At 47.9% G+C, this 16,935-nt stretch overlaps 2 protein-coding genes and 1 long non-coding RNA gene across 3 annotated transcripts in view; 2 read left to right on the top strand and 1 right to left on the bottom strand.

Annotated features, from left to right (window-relative positions):
• LOC141999594 (uncharacterized) overlaps positions 1-3,921 on the top strand; it is a 17,412-nt gene extending 13,491 nt beyond the window's left edge. The window contains exon 3 of the long non-coding RNA XR_012642030.1: positions 3,691-3,921. This is a non-coding gene — a long non-coding RNA (uncharacterized LOC141999594). The remainder of the gene's footprint in view (positions 1-3,690) is intronic.
• Positions 1-13,462, bottom strand: part of SF3A1 (splicing factor 3a subunit 1) — a 19,674-nt gene extending 6,212 nt beyond the window's left edge. Inside the window, exons 1-9 of the mRNA XM_074973180.1 lie at positions 13,274-13,462; positions 7,711-7,823; positions 6,335-6,539; positions 5,160-5,417; positions 4,619-4,693; positions 2,834-2,984; positions 2,099-2,292; positions 379-496; positions 72-257 (exon numbers count right to left, since the gene is read on the bottom strand). Of these exons, the coding sequence (XP_074829281.1) occupies positions 72-257; positions 379-496; positions 2,099-2,292; positions 2,834-2,984; positions 4,619-4,693; positions 5,160-5,417; positions 6,335-6,539; positions 7,711-7,823; positions 13,274-13,336 (1,363 nt within the window). The 5' untranslated portion in view covers positions 13,337-13,462. The remainder of the gene's footprint in view (positions 1-71; positions 258-378; positions 497-2,098; positions 2,293-2,833; positions 2,985-4,618; positions 4,694-5,159; positions 5,418-6,334; positions 6,540-7,710; positions 7,824-13,273) is intronic.
• Positions 13,343-16,935, top strand: LOC141999593 (coiled-coil domain-containing protein 157-like). The gene is made up of 2 exons (XM_074973191.1): positions 13,343-13,595; positions 16,623-16,935. Exons 1-2 carry the CDS (start codon positions 13,426-13,428, stop codon positions 16,933-16,935), a joined length of 483 nt encoding a protein of 160 aa, XP_074829292.1. The 5' UTR covers positions 13,343-13,425.

Raw genomic sequence — 16,935 nt, 5'->3', positions numbered from 1 at the left:
TTAGATTTAAACTGTGTACTGGGTTTTTAAATGAGTAACTCTTGGAGGCTTGTGAGGGGCACCAGACTAACCTGGGGCATAGACCTCGTCATCACTCTGTTTCTCACGGATAGACCGATCCCGCTGCTCCAGCCAGCGGGGATCCAGAAGGCCGATTCGCATGTGTTCTTGCATTTTACTGGCAGGAATCTTCTCTCCAGTGATGGGAGACACAAGATATTCGTCTGGGGCTGGTGCTGGTGGTAATGGCTTGGAGGCTGAAGGAACAAAACCACATTGTTAAAAATGCCTAACTTGACTGCACATCTTAGAAGCAAGTTCTTGTGCGACTATTCAGTAAGAAATTAAATTGCTCATTGTCACCAAACTCTAGTTTACCTTTGGGATCGTAGTCTTTCCGCACAATGACCTGATCTGGAGTTGGAGGAAGAGGTGGTGGCATCGGGGTCTCAGGAGGAGGTGGAACTTTCTGACTCTCATCTTCGTCATCTGAGCCCTTAAATTAAAACAATGCTTACAAGTTATTAACAGCAGATCAAATATCTTAGAACACAGAATATGCAGCAACAGCACTGAAAGTCGTATGGGCAAAAATCTATGCATCAAGTGAACAGAGCTTATGCAGTCACTCCACGACTGAAACAATCTTGGCTCTAGAGTACACGTTACAGAAGTGAAACGTGCTCTCTTCTTTGCATACCTAAGCTTCTCATTTTTCATTTGTTGACAGTTTCTCCATGGGAAACCTCAAGCCACTTGAAATATCTTTATTAGCAGGTTGTGTCATGGGACCACACCTCATTCAGAAAAATGGAAGTGTCAGATCAACACACTGCAATCAAGCAGTTTGCACTATGCTTCTACAGAGATTTTTAAAATAGCAGCAAGCGTGCCAGCACTAGTGTTGCTGTAATTTAAGGAGAGTAGAGAGTCTAATTATTGCCCAAAGAGGGAACCAGGTACCCCCTTTTTCTCTAAATAATTGCATCTCTCATCTTTAGTTCTGGCACCAGGGGGCTATGGTTTACCATAGCTAGGGCCCTACCAAATTCATGGTCCATTTTGGTCAATGTCCCGGTCATAGGATTTAAAAAATCATAAATTTCACGATTTCAGCTATTTAAATCTGAAATTTCACAGTGTTGTAATTGTAGGGGTCCTGACACAAAAAGGAGTTGTGGGATGGTTAGGTTGCAAGGTTATTGTAGAGGGGGTTGCAGTACTGCTAACCTTACTTCTGAGCTGCTGCTGGCGGTGATGCTGTCTTCAGAGCTGGGCAGCTGGAGAGCGGCGGCTGCTGGCTGGGATCCCAGCTCTGAGGGTAGAGTCACCACCAGCAGTGGTGCAGAAGTAAGGTGGCATGGTAGGGCATTGCCACCCTTACTTCTGCGCTGCTGCTGGTGAGGCGCCGCCTTCAGAGCCGGGTGCCCGGCCAACAGCTGCCGCTCTCCGGCTGCCCGGCTCTGATGGAGGTGCAGAAGTAAGAGTGGCAATACTGCGACACCCCTAAAACAAGATTGTGACCCCCTCTGCAACTCCCTTTTGGGTCAGGACCCCCCAATTTGAGAAACACTGGTCTCCCCCCGTGAAATCTATCTAGTATAGAGTAAAAGAAACAAGCAGATTTCACAGGGGGAGACCCAATTTCATGGTCCCTTACTCATTTTTAATGCCTGTGAATTTGGTAGGGACCTAACCATAGTCCTCTCTCATCTCTTCTCCCTTAAGGCAGCTAAGTTAGTAGTTTGACAAGTAAACGTCTCAGGGGCTTCTGAATGTGTCAACTGTACAATGAAAAGTGATCTATTTAATATGACAAAATCTTTTAGGTTCTCTCTACAGCAACATTCTTGGAATTCTCTCATGGAGATTGTACTTTGTTAGAGAACATGCAAACACAGTCCTCCTCATTGGTTCAATGGATAAGAAGGGTTTCTAGCCAACAGATTAATGGGCCAAGATTGAGCTCATTTTTAGGGATAATGGTCATTGAACACTAAGAAGCACAGGGACTCTATGAAGTCAAAGCTTGCAGAGCCCCATAAGCCACATTAAAGTCCTATCAATGGAAGTACTCTTTATCACACCAGCTACTTACCTCATCCATATCCTGCACTTGCGTGTCTTGGTCTAGTTGAGATGGGGTCTCCTCGGTCTTCTCTTGCTTTTCATCTTCTTCATCTGACTCCACCTCCATCTCCACTTCCTCACTTTCACCAAACTTCTCATAGCGCTCCTGGATCAGTATGCGAGCCCCCAGCTCCTCAGGAGTGGTGGGAGGAGGAAAGTTCCCTGCAACAAAGAAACACAGGCACCAATCCCCTTTAATGAAACTAACGGGGGGGGGTGTGTGTGTGTGTGTGTGGTGTGTCAGATTGTTGTATTGATGGGCTCATGGGAGCAAAGGCATATAGAAGGGAAAGGCTAGGGATAAGACTGATCTAAATGCCAACATGAAGATATGTTATGACACAGACTGAAGGCAGCAAAGAAAGGGAAGCAGCTACCACAGTGGGGTGCTAATGCAGCAATGGAGTTCAGGGATCTTGGTTTTCAGTGGAACAGTTGATGACACTGGAAGCTGCTAGTCACAAAGAAAGCAGTACTGATTAAGTATCAGTGACATCACTATCTGCAGAAGAAACAGGACCTGAACTCAGCAGATAAAGTTTTTCAGTTCATATTTTAAAAGGGACATCATATGCTTCTACCTTGCACCCATCCAATATTTTTTTTTACTTACAGCATTTTCCAGCAGCTCTCAAGAGGCACGTATCATCTCCACCAAACAGAAGCTGAGTCACAGAGCGGTTGTGTCACTTAGTTTTCCTACCTTGCTCATTGGGCTGGAAGTCCACTGTTTCCACAACAACGAAGTCATGCCAATCAATCTGGGCATAAGCAACACGTTCCTTCTCCTTCTCCTCCTCTTCCTTCTTTCTCTCTCGTTCCTGGAACTTGGCCCACTCCACTCTGTAGCACACCTGCACAAGGAGGCATAAAGCACTGAGTCACAGAAGTGGGAAGCATGTCAGAGTATACAAAGGAGAACCCATTAGGAATCATAAAACAAGTCACAACACCCACAAGTGTTCACCTCTATTCTCCAAAATATGTAAGACCCAACACAGTCAGTGCCTCCAGGGCAGCCACATGGGCACCCCTTGGAAGTCAGTTAATTCAAAATTTAGAAATTGAATCTGATCCTGCAGCAACCAGGCAAAACTCCCACTGCCTTCAAGGAGTGGTTTGCTTGAGTATGGGCTGCAGGTTCGGCACTGTGCAGATGTCAAACTTTTTAGATTAAGAATAGTGAGATCTCCAAAAGACAGATCTCAAATCCTGACAGATTCACACCTGGAAATGTTTGACATACTTCTCACAAACATGCAGTCATGTTCCAAACTGAAAATATAGTCTGATAGAGGAAAAAACTTTAATTTTTAAAGATCTGAGGTACTGTATATTAAGAAACCTACAAGTAGCAACTGAGATCTTAGATTGTAAACTCTTTGGGATGGGAAAATGCTTTACGCAGTACAGCTTCATGAAGACATTACTCCTGGGCAAATTCTGCACCACTGTGCAATGCAAAATTTTGCATAAATTAATGTTTAATAATAATAATAATTATAATAATAATTTAATAATAATTAAATTAATGCAGAATTTCCCTCCTTTCCCCCCCAGCCACCAGAAATGGACTGCAGAGATGTTGGCCACCAGTGGGGGCTGCTGGACCTGGCAGAGCCCAGCTTACAAATGGAAGACAAGGCTAGGGGGAAGGGAGGGAACTGGAGGATTCCCAGCATTTGCAGTTCCCAGAATGCTCTGAAGGAAGGAGATGGCAGCACGCAGGAAACTCTGCATGTCCAGGACGCAGCATCAGACTGTTTCTCCCTCTGGATCCCTAGGCTTAGGAGGGTAGGGGGTGTGAGTATGAGTATCTGGGCCAGCGGTGGGCCCACAGCTGACCTCTGGGGGGTAGAGGGTGAGTGTCTGGGCCTGGGGGAGTGGGGGGTGTAGAGAGCATGAGTATCTGGGCCAGGGTGCCCTCTGATCGGGCTCGGGGGGGGGGGGGGAGGGGAGGGGAGGGGAGGGGAGGAGGGAGGGAGAGAGAGAGAGAGAGAGAGCGGGAAAAAGTGTCCGGCCCCCTGGCTGAGCTCTAGGGGGGAGGGGGCAGAGAAAGAGGAACTGGGTTGTCATAGGAGGTTTAACTCTTTACTCCTAGGGGAATTTTTGTGTGTCTGTATTGCTACGGACATACTTGCTGACAGGTATTTTGAAATAAATTACCAAAATAATTGAAACTAACGTGATTATAGAGTGTTATTTTGACAAATAAAATTAGCAGAATTTTAAAATATTGTGCACAGAATTTTAATTTTTTTGGTGCAGAATTTCCCCAGGACTAAGACAAAGTGTGCTACTCAAGTGGTTGATCAGACCAGCTTATTTTCCCATGCTTGAAAAACTGTTTGAAATGCCCAGTTCCTACACTTTATTCTCGTTGTGCTTACATGTGATGTCAATAATTAGAAAGATGCTGAGCTCAAAACCAGAAATAATAGAGAACAAGACAGCTTCAGCAGTTTTGTGGAAATTAGTCACAAGTTACCTGATCCAGGACTTCTCTAGGGTTTTCAGCCTCCTTCTTGAGTTTGATAAGTAAGCCTTTAGGCGGGATCAAGATCTGAAACACATTTTCAGGAGATCATGGATGACTATCATATAAATTGGTTCGTAATTAAGGAAGCTGTCATAATTATCTTTTTTCTGCACTAGACAAAAATGAATCTTATGACTAGATCCCCTGAAGCTAAGCTCCATTTCTCCTGTTACCCTATTTTTAGCTATCACCAATACTCAGGTATAGTATTCTCACACTCAGCCATTTCACCTGCTTCTCTTGCTATAAAGGGACAACTTTTATCTACATTACAGTAGCACTCAGAACATCCAAATCAAGTTTGGGCTCTCATAGTGTTAGGCACCGTACACCTTTTTCTGACAAAGAAGAAAACATCCTCTCCCTGTACTCAAAGACAGGTATTTAAAAGAGGACAGCTAGAAGAAGTTTCTTTCTTTCTTTCTAGACTGGCTATTTCATAATGCTGAAATAATGCTTTCAGACGAAGAGACAGAAGCCCAGAGAGTACCTTGGTGTACTGCTCAACCAGTTTGGTGAAGTAGTTAAAAAGGCTATGCTGTGGGCGCAGGAAGTCAAACTGGTAATTCCTCTGCTCTTTCTGCATCAGCTGAGTCAGGAACTGCCGGCCATTCCGAGCTACGAACTGTGCAGTAAGCTTCACCACATCCAAGTCGAAGGCTGAAATTGAGGGAGGATCTGCGATGAACTCAAACTCTGGAGGTGGCTCTTTTGGAACGACTGTCTCCTGGATCACCTGAGCCTGTACCTACAGAGGGAAATTCGGACAGCTCACTAATTGCACCCATGAAAGCCATTACTTACTCCTAAGTAACTGTTTGGCTTTTATTAACTGAAGGGAAAAAAAATCACTAACACATCTCTGGTGCCATAACTGCAAGGAAGGGAAACAGTAGTAACATAATATAGTTAATGAGTGAGTCATTTAAATAGGCCCACTGCAAAAAGATGACAAAAGTTTACTCAGACACAAAACATAGCTGGAAGCAGAAATGGGATGTAGCTGTAATCTCCTAACAGACATAACCACAAAACATCTGATCACTGACTGTACAGGGTACACAAAGCAGGTAGGTTCAGCAAGTGGCCTTGTCAGCTAATGCATACTTGACCTAGGTCCATGCTTTGAGATAATCTGACGTAGTAGGGAGTACAAAATGTTGCTGAGAAGCCAACATAACTGGAGAAAACAGTCTTGGAATAACCTCCTTGGAATTAACAATACATACCACAAGACCAGCAAAATCTTGCACTGATTGCAGGGTGCTGTTAAGCAATTTACTTCTGACAGGATATTCTAGATATATACAAGACTAGCGATCACATGAATACCCGATCAGGAATATTCCTAGTCAAGCCAGCATTCAGTTGTGATCAATACCTGCAGCAAATTACCTTTCTTTGAGATACAAGCAGGCTTCTCAGCTTTGTCAAGTTTCAGGACATATGACCCCTGAGCACCGAGGGGCATACATTATGTGTCCCAAAAGGAAGAGGCCTAGGCACTTACAGAGTTCAAAGTCTCTCCGTGTTGATTTCCATTGTGAAAATGTGAACACACAGAACAAACCCACAGCTTGTTTGAGCAAGGAGGTTGAAAGACCAAGATCAGAACTGACACCCTATGAGCCAACTCCTGGCTAACAACAGACATGAACCATTTACCTTCTGGGGAAGCTGTTGCTGAGCACTTTGCTGCTGTTGCATGACCTTGGGGATGGCAGCTGAAGGCTCCTGTGCCTTGCCCTCTTTGAACTCACTGACTTTGTGCCGGTAGTATGCATGGTAGGGATCGTTGGGATTCAAGAAATTGAACTTGGGGTTGTTTATTTCATTCTGACGGATTCGAGCTTCAAACTCTGGACCATTTCTGGGGGGAGGCAAAAAAGTGAGTTGAGAAGAGTCAGCATCAACACTGAAGTAAAAAACCCATTTTCTTCACAATTACTAAAAGTAATGTTGATGCACCAATTTCCCTCTTCCCCTCTGAGGACGAACATGGTCTTCCTCCCCACGCTACCAAATATCACTTCCATGTAACGTGCTTCTGTGTTGGAGCCCTACACTATTTGCTTTCTACCACACCACAACAATGGGAAGTGTAGTAGGATGCTTATCTACAGGAGCACAGGCTAGCATAATGGGCCCACCATATGCAAACTTCTTGGGCAGCAGGTAGAATGGAAAGAGGGGGCAGAAGAAAGTTACTTCCGTTACCATCACAACCTAAACAATTCTCACTAGTTACATTTATTCACCCCACCAAGCACACACGATCATGCTTAGCACTAGTTCTGTTTACACCAGAAGTACTGCACCAAGGAGAGTCAGCATTTAGAACAATGATTCAAGTAGCCCTAGATCTCATTTCAATTTTTAAAAACTTGTTAAACTAAGACCCCAAAAACTTTGCATGCCCTTCTAGTAGACTCATTTCATACCGACTGAGTCGTTTACAGAGCCATATACTGGTAAGTATAGGAAATTACCCTCACACCCCAACAAGGAAGAGGCAGGTACGTCTGTTCTTGACATTCTATAAACCTTATAATTTGGTCTGCAGATTGAAAAAGATGTTTAAAGTAATATTGTCACTGAACCTCTAGTTAATTTGATCTCTCGAGAGGGCACTAGTCTCTCATTTTTGTTAGAATCCTGGAATGTACCAAGTTCTCTTTCAGATCAGGGAGTGATCCACCATAAAAACAATTATGCAAACTGCTAAAGCACCCTTCGCAAATTTTACTCGCCAGCTTACCTTGAGGGTGTAATTTTTGACAGAGAAATAAAATCCTGTTTGTGTCTACCATCCTCCTTGTGACAAAGACAAGCAAGTAGATTTTGCACCTCAACTGGTACATTTTCATTATAATTTTGCAAGGCAGCACAAAAACATTCACCAGCCCCACCAAATGAACAGCACATTCTGATGCCAATTAACATGGAGACCTGCTCCAGTTTCTGGATCAGTGCAGTGAGTGGCATTCCCAAGAGGGCTTGAAAAATCCCATGAAATGAGAGCCCAATCTAGTGTTCCTTACCTGGCTACAAAGCTGGCAGTCTTGTCCACAATATTCCTGACTTCTGGAGGAGGGTAAATAATTCCCACAACGGGTTTGGCTGGTGCCGCTTCCTCTTTTGGCTCATCTTCTGGCTGCAGTAAGAACAAATGAGAGCTTTTTCTACAATCTTACCATATTCCCACCTCATTTAACCAAAACAATAGTCCTGCCACCCAGTACATAGTGGTTACATGGAGATAAGATGAGGTATGGAAGCATCCCTCTTCACTGTAGAATTTGCAATCAGCATGTCAGGATATTAAAATTATAGCAAACAAGATCAAAGCTGGTGATAACAGAAAGGGAGATTTTCATCATCTGTTAATCAGGTTCTGAGACAAAGCACAGCAAATCTGGATCAACAGGTTTCCTTTTGCTGTTTGAGCTTGGGAGACAGAGACCAATTAGCAGTGTCAAGTAGTAGCCACTGGACTGTGATTCAGGAGATTGGGTTCTATTCCCAGCTCTGATATTGGCCTGCTGGGCGACCATGGGCAAGCTACCTCACCTCACCTCCCGGTGCCGCAGTTTCTCCATTTATAAAATAGAATAATGATACTTACCTCCTTTGAAGCCACATTGACATCTGCTAATGGAAAGCTCTATAGAACAGCAAGATATTATTAAAAGCCTGAAAGGGTCAAATGCTGGATTGTCAAATGCTTTGTTGAACAAATTCAGGTTACTGATAAAGTGATTTTTCCTTTTTGCTCCTACTCATTCAACAATTTGAACCATTAGGCTCCAAGTAACAGCATCCACTGGCTCCCCTGCTCTTTACCAAGCAACAATACTGAGCACTAACCTGCCTAGGGCATCTGCTGCAGAGGATAACACATCAAAGGAACAGTGCCTCAAGACATATATGAAAGGCCACCAGGTGGCAGCCTTAAACAATTCTCACTGAAGCCCTTTCCCTTTCAGCCCACAGCCCAGTAGAGTGGGCTTTAAGTGCTGCTGGGGGAGAAGTCCCAACATCATATACAGAATACAGGACTTTGACCATCTAGCTAGAGCAGATCTGGAAGCTTTGAAACTTTTTGGAGACACTTTCAGACCCCAAATAAGGAGCTAAAATCTGAATGAATTCCATGTAAATGAGACTTAAGGGTTTTGACCCTCTCCAAACTGTGCCAAAAGTCCTTCTGTAAGAAATGAACCGAAGCTTGTAAGTCAATTTCCTGACTGATATGAAAGAAAGACCTTAACTTGAGCACAATCCCTAGAATTCTTCCTGAGAACTGCTTTATCCTTGTGGAAGACCTGAAGCAGTTATTTACTGGAGTGGACAGATGTCTCTCCAATATGCCTGAACAAAGGAAAAATTGCCAAAGCAAAGCTGTTTTAGAAAAACGAAGTGTAGGGGGAGAGTGGTCATAGACTCAAAAGGGAGGAACAAGGAGACTTAAAAACATTAGTACTCTAGAGTAGACTACTGAGGGACTGCAGGGTGAAAATGGTTTCAGATGGATAGAGCCTAAATAAAACATGTGATACGGGAATAAAAGACTGCTATAAACCCTTCTACTTTCCTTCCTGTTGCCCTGAGAACAAGAATTTGATGTTAGAAGACTCAAGCCGACAACCCAAAATGCAACTCTAACTCAATCTTACAGGTCTTTCAAGCAAATGGGTCCATGTTTAGAGAAATGTATTTGTCCAAACAGCACAGAGAGTTGCCTACATCCTTTACAGGCTGTGAAGAAAACTGGATGTCTACTAGACACTAGTCATCCCAGGGAGAAAAATCTGATAATTCTGTATCAAAGGACGTGCCACTTAGTCTCCAAAATGCTAAGGAAATATTTTTTTGGTGCATGGTCGGGGAGGGAAAGAATTCGGAGGCAGAAGGAATGGGACAACTAGACAGATGATTTTAAGCTTCTGGTTAAGAGCAGGAAGTTGGAACATCAAGTCTCCCAAAGTCACATTGGAGTGGTAAGTTTAACAAATATTCCATCTTTGGAAAGGGCAGAAATCCGTATTTCAAGCTCCCTGCCCATCTCATATAGGCAGCATCCACTGCATGCACCCGTGGCTTCCTGAACCTGCTAAACAATTTGGTAACTTTCTAATTTACTGGAGTGGCAAAAGAATCTACTTCTGGCATCCCGCAGTATCTTCTATTTCTTAGCAACATTGGGACAGCTTCTATTCATCAGAGTTAGTTCTGGTCGGCCTGGAATGTTGAATGCCAGGTGAACAGTTTTGCTGTCTATTTTAGGGTTATATAGCAGCACCCATCACATAAGTATCTGAGCATTTCACAGGTTAATTAGATTGGCATGACAAGATCATTAGTGGATTTCATGCAATCTTCAGCTGTCTTCTGGTTATGAGAAGCCCTGCTTGGGGTAGAGAAAAAGATACTGCTCTACCCACATGGCAGGAGAAGAACATGGATCATCCAGGGGAATACCAGGCTGTGAGAATCCTCTCACCACCATAAGGACTCCTTGGGCTGGACAGAATGTGTCAGAGGATGAATGAGTGAGGAAAAAATGGTCTGGACAGTATCTTGCTCATGGGACCAGTTTGAATAACAGTAACTTTAGCCCATCCCACACAGTGGGATGAGAGAACATCTTGAAGACCTGTGGCCTTGAAAGTAATCTTTATGTGGTCTTGACTGGGCAACCTTGCTTTCTGCTATGCTAATGGCAGCTTCCAGGTGGGAATTACATCAAGAAGGAGCTAGAGAACTTTCTTCCATGTTTGTCACAAATTCCAGGTTAGAAAAAGAACCAAATGACCTGGGCCACTGCATCTCAACTGGATGCATTGTAGGGAATCACTTGGATTTTGCTTTTGCTGCTACTTTTAGGGTCTTTGTGAGTAATCTCAGTGCTAGGGTATCAAGCCTTGCTGTAACAGGATGTAACAGACCCTTCTGCCTTCAAGGAGAAAGGATTCCAAGCCTCGGACTTCTTCATTTGGATTCAAAGAAAAGCAAGAGAGGCCATCACAACTGCACCACCATGAGCCTTTCACTGAAAGAATTCTGGCTCATACACAAATGCAGCATTTTTTGCTTGCCTAGCTGGTTGACTGCCTCATAAGGAGTTGCAGGTGTCTGTGGGGAGCTTAGGCACAAGATGAATATAAGAATGTGGGAACGAGCTGCCTGTAGAGGCATGCAAATGGGCAGGTAGGAAGAAAAATTCTTAAGAGCAACCAATCACTGTCTTCCAAAATTGACCGAAGTGAAACTCCTTAGTCCACACTGTCAGCTGTGCAGGAACAGAAAGCACCAAACAGAATTTTACCAATCTAGAAAAATAAAACCTTTACAATGAGAATTAAGCTTAAGTAATTTGAGTCAGAGATTTTTTTTCCAGAACTGTAAGCACCAGAATGAATTTCTCTCTCCCTTCAGTCAAACATAAGGCTCTGCGATGTTTGCAGATCCCCTCTTCTGAATATCAAATCACTCTACACTGTGTGCAGCCATATCTAGCTAAGCAAAGATAGTACAGATCAGTACTTGGATAGGAGATTCTGTAGGTGATATTCTCCCTCTTCCTCCAGTACAGAGCCAACAGCCCAAGCAATTATAAGCTTTTCATGAATCCAGATTTCCTGGCAAATTCCAATTTGTATACTACAATTCTGTCTCCTGTTCCTCCTTCAGTTTCCAGTGGATAAACTATTCTTTTTAGCATTCTGTCCTGAACTAGCATTAAGCTGGGTTGTAGTGAGCTGTTCAACAGCTTCTGCCTTCAGGAGTTGCATTTTAGTGGTGGGTGAAGCAATTCCCTGTTTAGTTTGCCAAGCACTGTGAGAAACCTTGAGATAACTCACTTCACACAGTGCTGAAATGCAGCCAGTTCGAAGGTAGTAAGAATAGCTACCTCATATAGTGATTTTCATGAGTAGATCTCAAAGCACCGTTACAAAGGAGGTTGGTATCATTATCCCCCTTTTACAAATAGAGAAACTGAGGTACAGGGCAGTGACTTGCTCAAGGTCACCCAGCAAGCCAGGAATAGAATCCAAGTCTCCTACATCCCAGTGCTGTAGACTCTAGGCCACACTGCCTCTCTAGAAGAAGACAGTAGATGTTTAACAGAGCACAGCAAACCTAGATAAAAGTTTAAGATAAGAAATAAGGAAGATGTTATGCATTAAAACTCCACAAAGAACTCAGGGAACTGGGACATCGAGACCAGAAATGGCAGTGTTCCAGGACACAGGGCTCAAGCAAAGAGAGCCTGGGAGCTTTTAATACCCACAAGCGAGGCAGAGCCTGAGTTTTATTCATGCCTTGCACCCTAACGCTTTGTGTTGACAGAGATCAGCACCCCTACACACCCACAGTCTTGCAACACTCCCTGCAGCACATAGGGGTCAGAGCCCCTGCTGAGCACACCTCAGCACAGTGCCCCCTAGCAGAGCACTGGGACAAAAAACTTAATTGGCATCAATTATTCTGACCTGATAAGCTTACTAAGGGGATGATAATGATGAGACTGCCTACAATGGCATATAGCCAATTTGTAACTGCTAGCAGTAAATATCGCCAATAGCTGGAGATGGGACACTAGATGGGGAGGGCTCTGACTACTACAGAGAATTCTTTCCCAGGTGTCTGGCTGGTGGGTCTTGCCCACATGCTCAGGGTCTCTCAGAGGTCCCCAGTGAGTGGAGTGCTTCCCTTAGGAGGGCACCGGGGAACGTTGCAGTGGTTTGTGGCACGGCCAGCCCAGCCCTCACAGGGGGAAGGAAGGGACTGCCACCCAGCCCCTTCCCACCCGCAGCTCCGCTCCCAGCCCAGGCAGAGGCTGGCAGCAGAGTTGCACCCGGCCCCCACCGCAGCCCAGCTGTGGCTCCGCTCCTGCCTTGGTCCAGCCCAAGATCCACCCCAGCTGTGGCCCCCTTACCCCATCCCTGCTGGGGGGTGGGGGGGGAGGAGAGGGACCATCAGAAGCTTAGGGACCACTAGTCTGATTGACATATTCGGGGTTGTGAAGGAATTTTCCCCCAGGTCAGATTGGCAGCGACCCTGCGGCTTTCTCGCCTCTCTCTGCAGCATGGCGCACAGATCTCTCGCAGGTTTAAACTAGTGTCAATGGTGACTTCTCTGCCACTTGATGTCTTTAAACCATAATTTGAGGTCTTCAGTCGCTCAGCCGGAGGTGAGCGGCCTATTACAGGAGTGGGTGGGCGAGGTGCTGTGGCCTGCGCTGTGCAGATCGGACGGCACAGACCTTCTGCCCTTACAGGCTGAGCGGGCGCTGACCACAGCCCGCGTGGGGGTTCCGGGTCGGAGGGAGAGGGCCGGGTCCCCCATCCCAGCCCTGACCGGGGCAGGCCCTGCTTAGCTTGTCAGCCTGCTCGGATCGCAGACTCCTGGTGCCCGAGGAAACTACCTCTCCCAGCTTGCACCGCGCCGCTTTGCATGCTGGGAGCTGCCTGCTCGGGACCCGCGGGGAGCCCGGGGCCGCGCTGGGGACCCGGCCGGCTGGAGCGCGCGGGCCTTCCCTCCTCGCAGGGCCCGGCCCGCCACGCCCGCCTCCTCGGCCCGCCCCGGACAGCCCGGTACCTGTTTGCCTTCTTGCGGCGCTGGCTGCGCGGGCGGCAGCGCCTGCACCGGACCAGCCGGCATGGTGCCGCCTCAGCAGCCCGCGGCAGCCTCTGCTTGTCCTGGGGCGGCAAGGGCCGAGCCGCTCAGTGACCGACACCGCCGCGCACAAAATGGCGGCGACCCCCGCGGGCTGCGCGCGCAGCGCGGTCGGGCTTGCTGACGTCGAAAACATAGGCCGGGCGAGGAAGCGGGCTGTGGAGGCTGCGCGGGTAGCCCAGTTGGAATGTTCTACTCTGGGGACGGAGAGAGGGGTGCCCGCAGCCCAGCGATACCAGTCGGGGTTGGTAGAGTCGGAAATGATGCGCGCGCAACTCCTCGGGCTCGTGTCGGGGGGCGGGAATAGGGCTTGTTCCCAGCAAGACGGCGGAATGTACTTCAGAGGGAGCGAGGGGGGCGAACTCGGAATGTTCCACGGAGGGAACCAGGGGGGTACTCTCGTGACGTTGTCTTGTGGGGAAGGAGCTGGGAGCGCTCCTGACCGTCCAGTGGACAGCTGTACCTGGCTGTCTGCACCTGTAACGTCCACCCCGCGCATCTGGAGCGGCGGGGCTTTTACTCACCAAAGCTGATGCCCAAATAAATCGGTTCGTTCACGGTGCCGCCGGCCTCCTCGCTCTTTCTGTGGACACAGACGGGCACGGCTACCCCCCGACAAGGGACAGATGGTTCACTCCGCACAGCGGAGGGGTGGGGCCTGTGCGGTTGCCGTGGTAACGGGTAGCGACGAAGGCGGTAACGGAGGTCGCTCGCGGGCAGGTGGGTTCCCTCCGCGGGCCCTCCCGGGGCCCGTGTTCACGGGGCCTCCCCTCCCGGGGCCTTGTGTCCGCGGGTCCCGGCCCGGGCCCCACCCAGGCTCTCTGCCAGGCTGGGGCATCGGGGGTTTGCCCGGGTCGCGCCGGGTCTCTGGGCTCCGCTGCCCCGGGCGCGGGCGCTGGCAGAGTACCGGCTCTGGGCGCCCCGGGGCGGCGCGTCGGGCGCTCATGTTCGCGGCGCGCCTCGGGGCGCTTGGCTGGAAGCGGCCGGGGGCAGGCGGGCGTCACCCGCCCGCCCCCCGTGCGCGCTGCGCGGGGCTGCTGCGTCCAGAGCGGGTCCAGGCCGGCGAGGGAATGGCTGAGACCCAGGAGTTGGGTGGTGCCATGTCTGCAGTTCACCAATCCGTGTCCGGGGGTCTGGGGACGGAAGGGCAGCCGGTGCTAGTGGTGGCATGTACAACGCGCGCACACCCCTTACTTGTGTCTGCGTGTGAGGTGTAGTACTTGTCTCTGACACGTGTGTACATGCCACTGCTGTCTCCTGGGTGGACTCAGAACTGCTTGCCCGATTGCCAACCTGATTGCCTTCCATGGCGAGATCACTGGCTCTGTGGATATGGGAAAGTGGTGGATGTGATATATCTTGACTTCAGCAAAGCTTTTGACACTGTCTCCCACAGTATTCTTGCCAGCAAGTTAAAGAAGTATGGGCTGGATGAATGGACTATAAGGTGGAAAGAAAGTTGGCTAGATCGTCAGGCTCAACGGGTAGTGATCAATGGCTCCATGTCTAGTTGGCAGCCGGTATCAAGCGGAGTGCCCCAGGGGTTGGTCCTGGGGCCAGTTTTGTTCAACGTCTTTATCAATGATCCGGATGATGGGATTAATTGCACCCTCAGCAAGTTCGCAGATGACACTAAACTGGGGGGAGAGGTACATACGCTGGAGGGTAGGGATAGGGTCCAGAGTAGCCTAGACCAGTGGTTCTCAAAGCCGGTCTGCTGCTTCTTCAGGGAAAGCCCCTGGCGGACCGGACCGGGCCAAGGGACGTGCTGGCCACCCTTCCCACAGCCCCCATTGGCCTGGAGCGGCGAACTGCGGCCAGTGGGAGCCGCGATTGGCCGAACCTGCAGACGCGGCAGGTAAACAAACCGGTCCGGCCCGCCAGGGGCTTTCTCTGAACAAGCGGCGGACCGGCTTTGAGAACCACTGACCTAGACAAATTGGAGGATTGGGCCAAAAGAAATCTGATGTGGTGCAACAAGGAAAAGTGCAGAGTCCTGCACTTAGGAAGGAAGAATCCCATGCACCAGTACTGGCTGGGGACCAACCGGCTAAGCAGCAGTTCTGCAGAAAAGGTCCTGGGGATTACAATGGACGAGAAGCTGGATATGAGTCAGCAGTGTGCCCTTGTTGCCAAGAAGGCCAACGGCATATTGGTCTGTATTAGTAGGAGCATTGCCAGCAGATCGAGGGAAGTGATTATTCCCCTCTCTTCGGCACTGGTGAGGCCACATCTGGAGTATTGCGTCCAGTTTTGGTCCCCCCCACTACAGAAGGATGTGGACAAATTAGAGAGAGTCCAGCGGAGGGCAACGGAAATGATTAGGGGGCTGGGGCACATGACTTATGAGGACAGGCTGAGGGAACTGGGGTTATTTAGTCTGCAGAAGAGAAGAGTGAGGGGGGATTTGATAGCAGGCTTCAACTACCTGAAGGGGGGTTCCAAAGAGGATGGAGCTAGACTATTCTCAGTGGTAGCAGATGACAGAACAAGGAGCAATTGTCTCAAGTTGCAGTGTGGGAGGTCTAGGTTGGATATTAGGAAACACTATTTCATTAGGAGGGTGGTGAAGCACTGGAATCGGTTACCTAGGGAGGTAGTGGAATCTCCATCCTTAGAGGTTTTTAAGGCCCAGCTTGAGAAAGCCCTGGCTGGGATGATTTAGTTGGGGATTGGTCCTGCTTTGAGCAAGGGATTGGACTAGATGACCTCCTGAGGTCTCTTCCAACCCTAGTATTCTATGATTCTACGTTCACCTATGTGTGATGCCTGGCACCTTGCTCTCTCCTGTTCTCTGCTTCTGGTAGGTTAGGCTCCTGAGGACTGAAATACTTTTTTCCAACTAGAGTCTTTGGTCTCAATAGAGGGGTAACTGGGTGAACTTTAATAGCGTGTGGTATTCTAGAGGTCAGACTAGGTCTAATGGTCCCTTCTGGCCTTAAATTCTATGGGATTAGTATCAGAGGCTCTATGCAACTAACAGCTAAAGAGTATTCTGTGATTTGGAACAAGAGGAGATGAGTTTTATTCGTGGTGTTGTTGTGAAGTTCCAGTGGCACAACATGCGGTATAATGACAGCTGTGAAGTCTTAGGACTTGTTACAATGCTATACACTGGGCCATAACTTTTATGCCATAGCAGAAGTGACAGCACTTTATCCCACAGTCATGAAGAGCTGAGAGGTACAGTAATGAGTCTGACCTGCCTTGATTTTCTTTCCCTATGGAATCTGCTGGTTAATTTGATGTTCAGTGTTGTTGTCCGCTGCAGATCTATCCATCCTGCCAATGAAGGGCATTTTCCTATTGGTGGCCTAAAGTCAACTGACAGAATGGCATACCTGTTGGGCAATCCAAACTGCATGGAGAGCTTGAGAAAGGACATCACTGATCTACAAGGAGCCATTATTGATGTCTTCTCCTGGGCTGGGGCAGTGCGTTATCCCTCCTGGAAGTTCCCCAATAAAGTGTCCTGTGATCTGGATCTGGTGGCTTTGCTGGAGCATTACGACTATGTGGAAAATGACCCTGAATTTACCCAGCATTCCCATGTAATGCTCCTCGAACTGGTGATTGACAGGTGA

The sequence above is a fragment of the Natator depressus genome, chromosome 15, assembly GCF_965152275.1.
Source record: "Natator depressus isolate rNatDep1 chromosome 15, rNatDep2.hap1, whole genome shotgun sequence".
NCBI lineage: Eukaryota > Metazoa > Chordata > Testudines > Cheloniidae > Natator > Natator depressus.
Note: the sequence above shows the minus strand (reverse complement) of the source record. Positions and strands in the feature narration are given on the sequence as shown.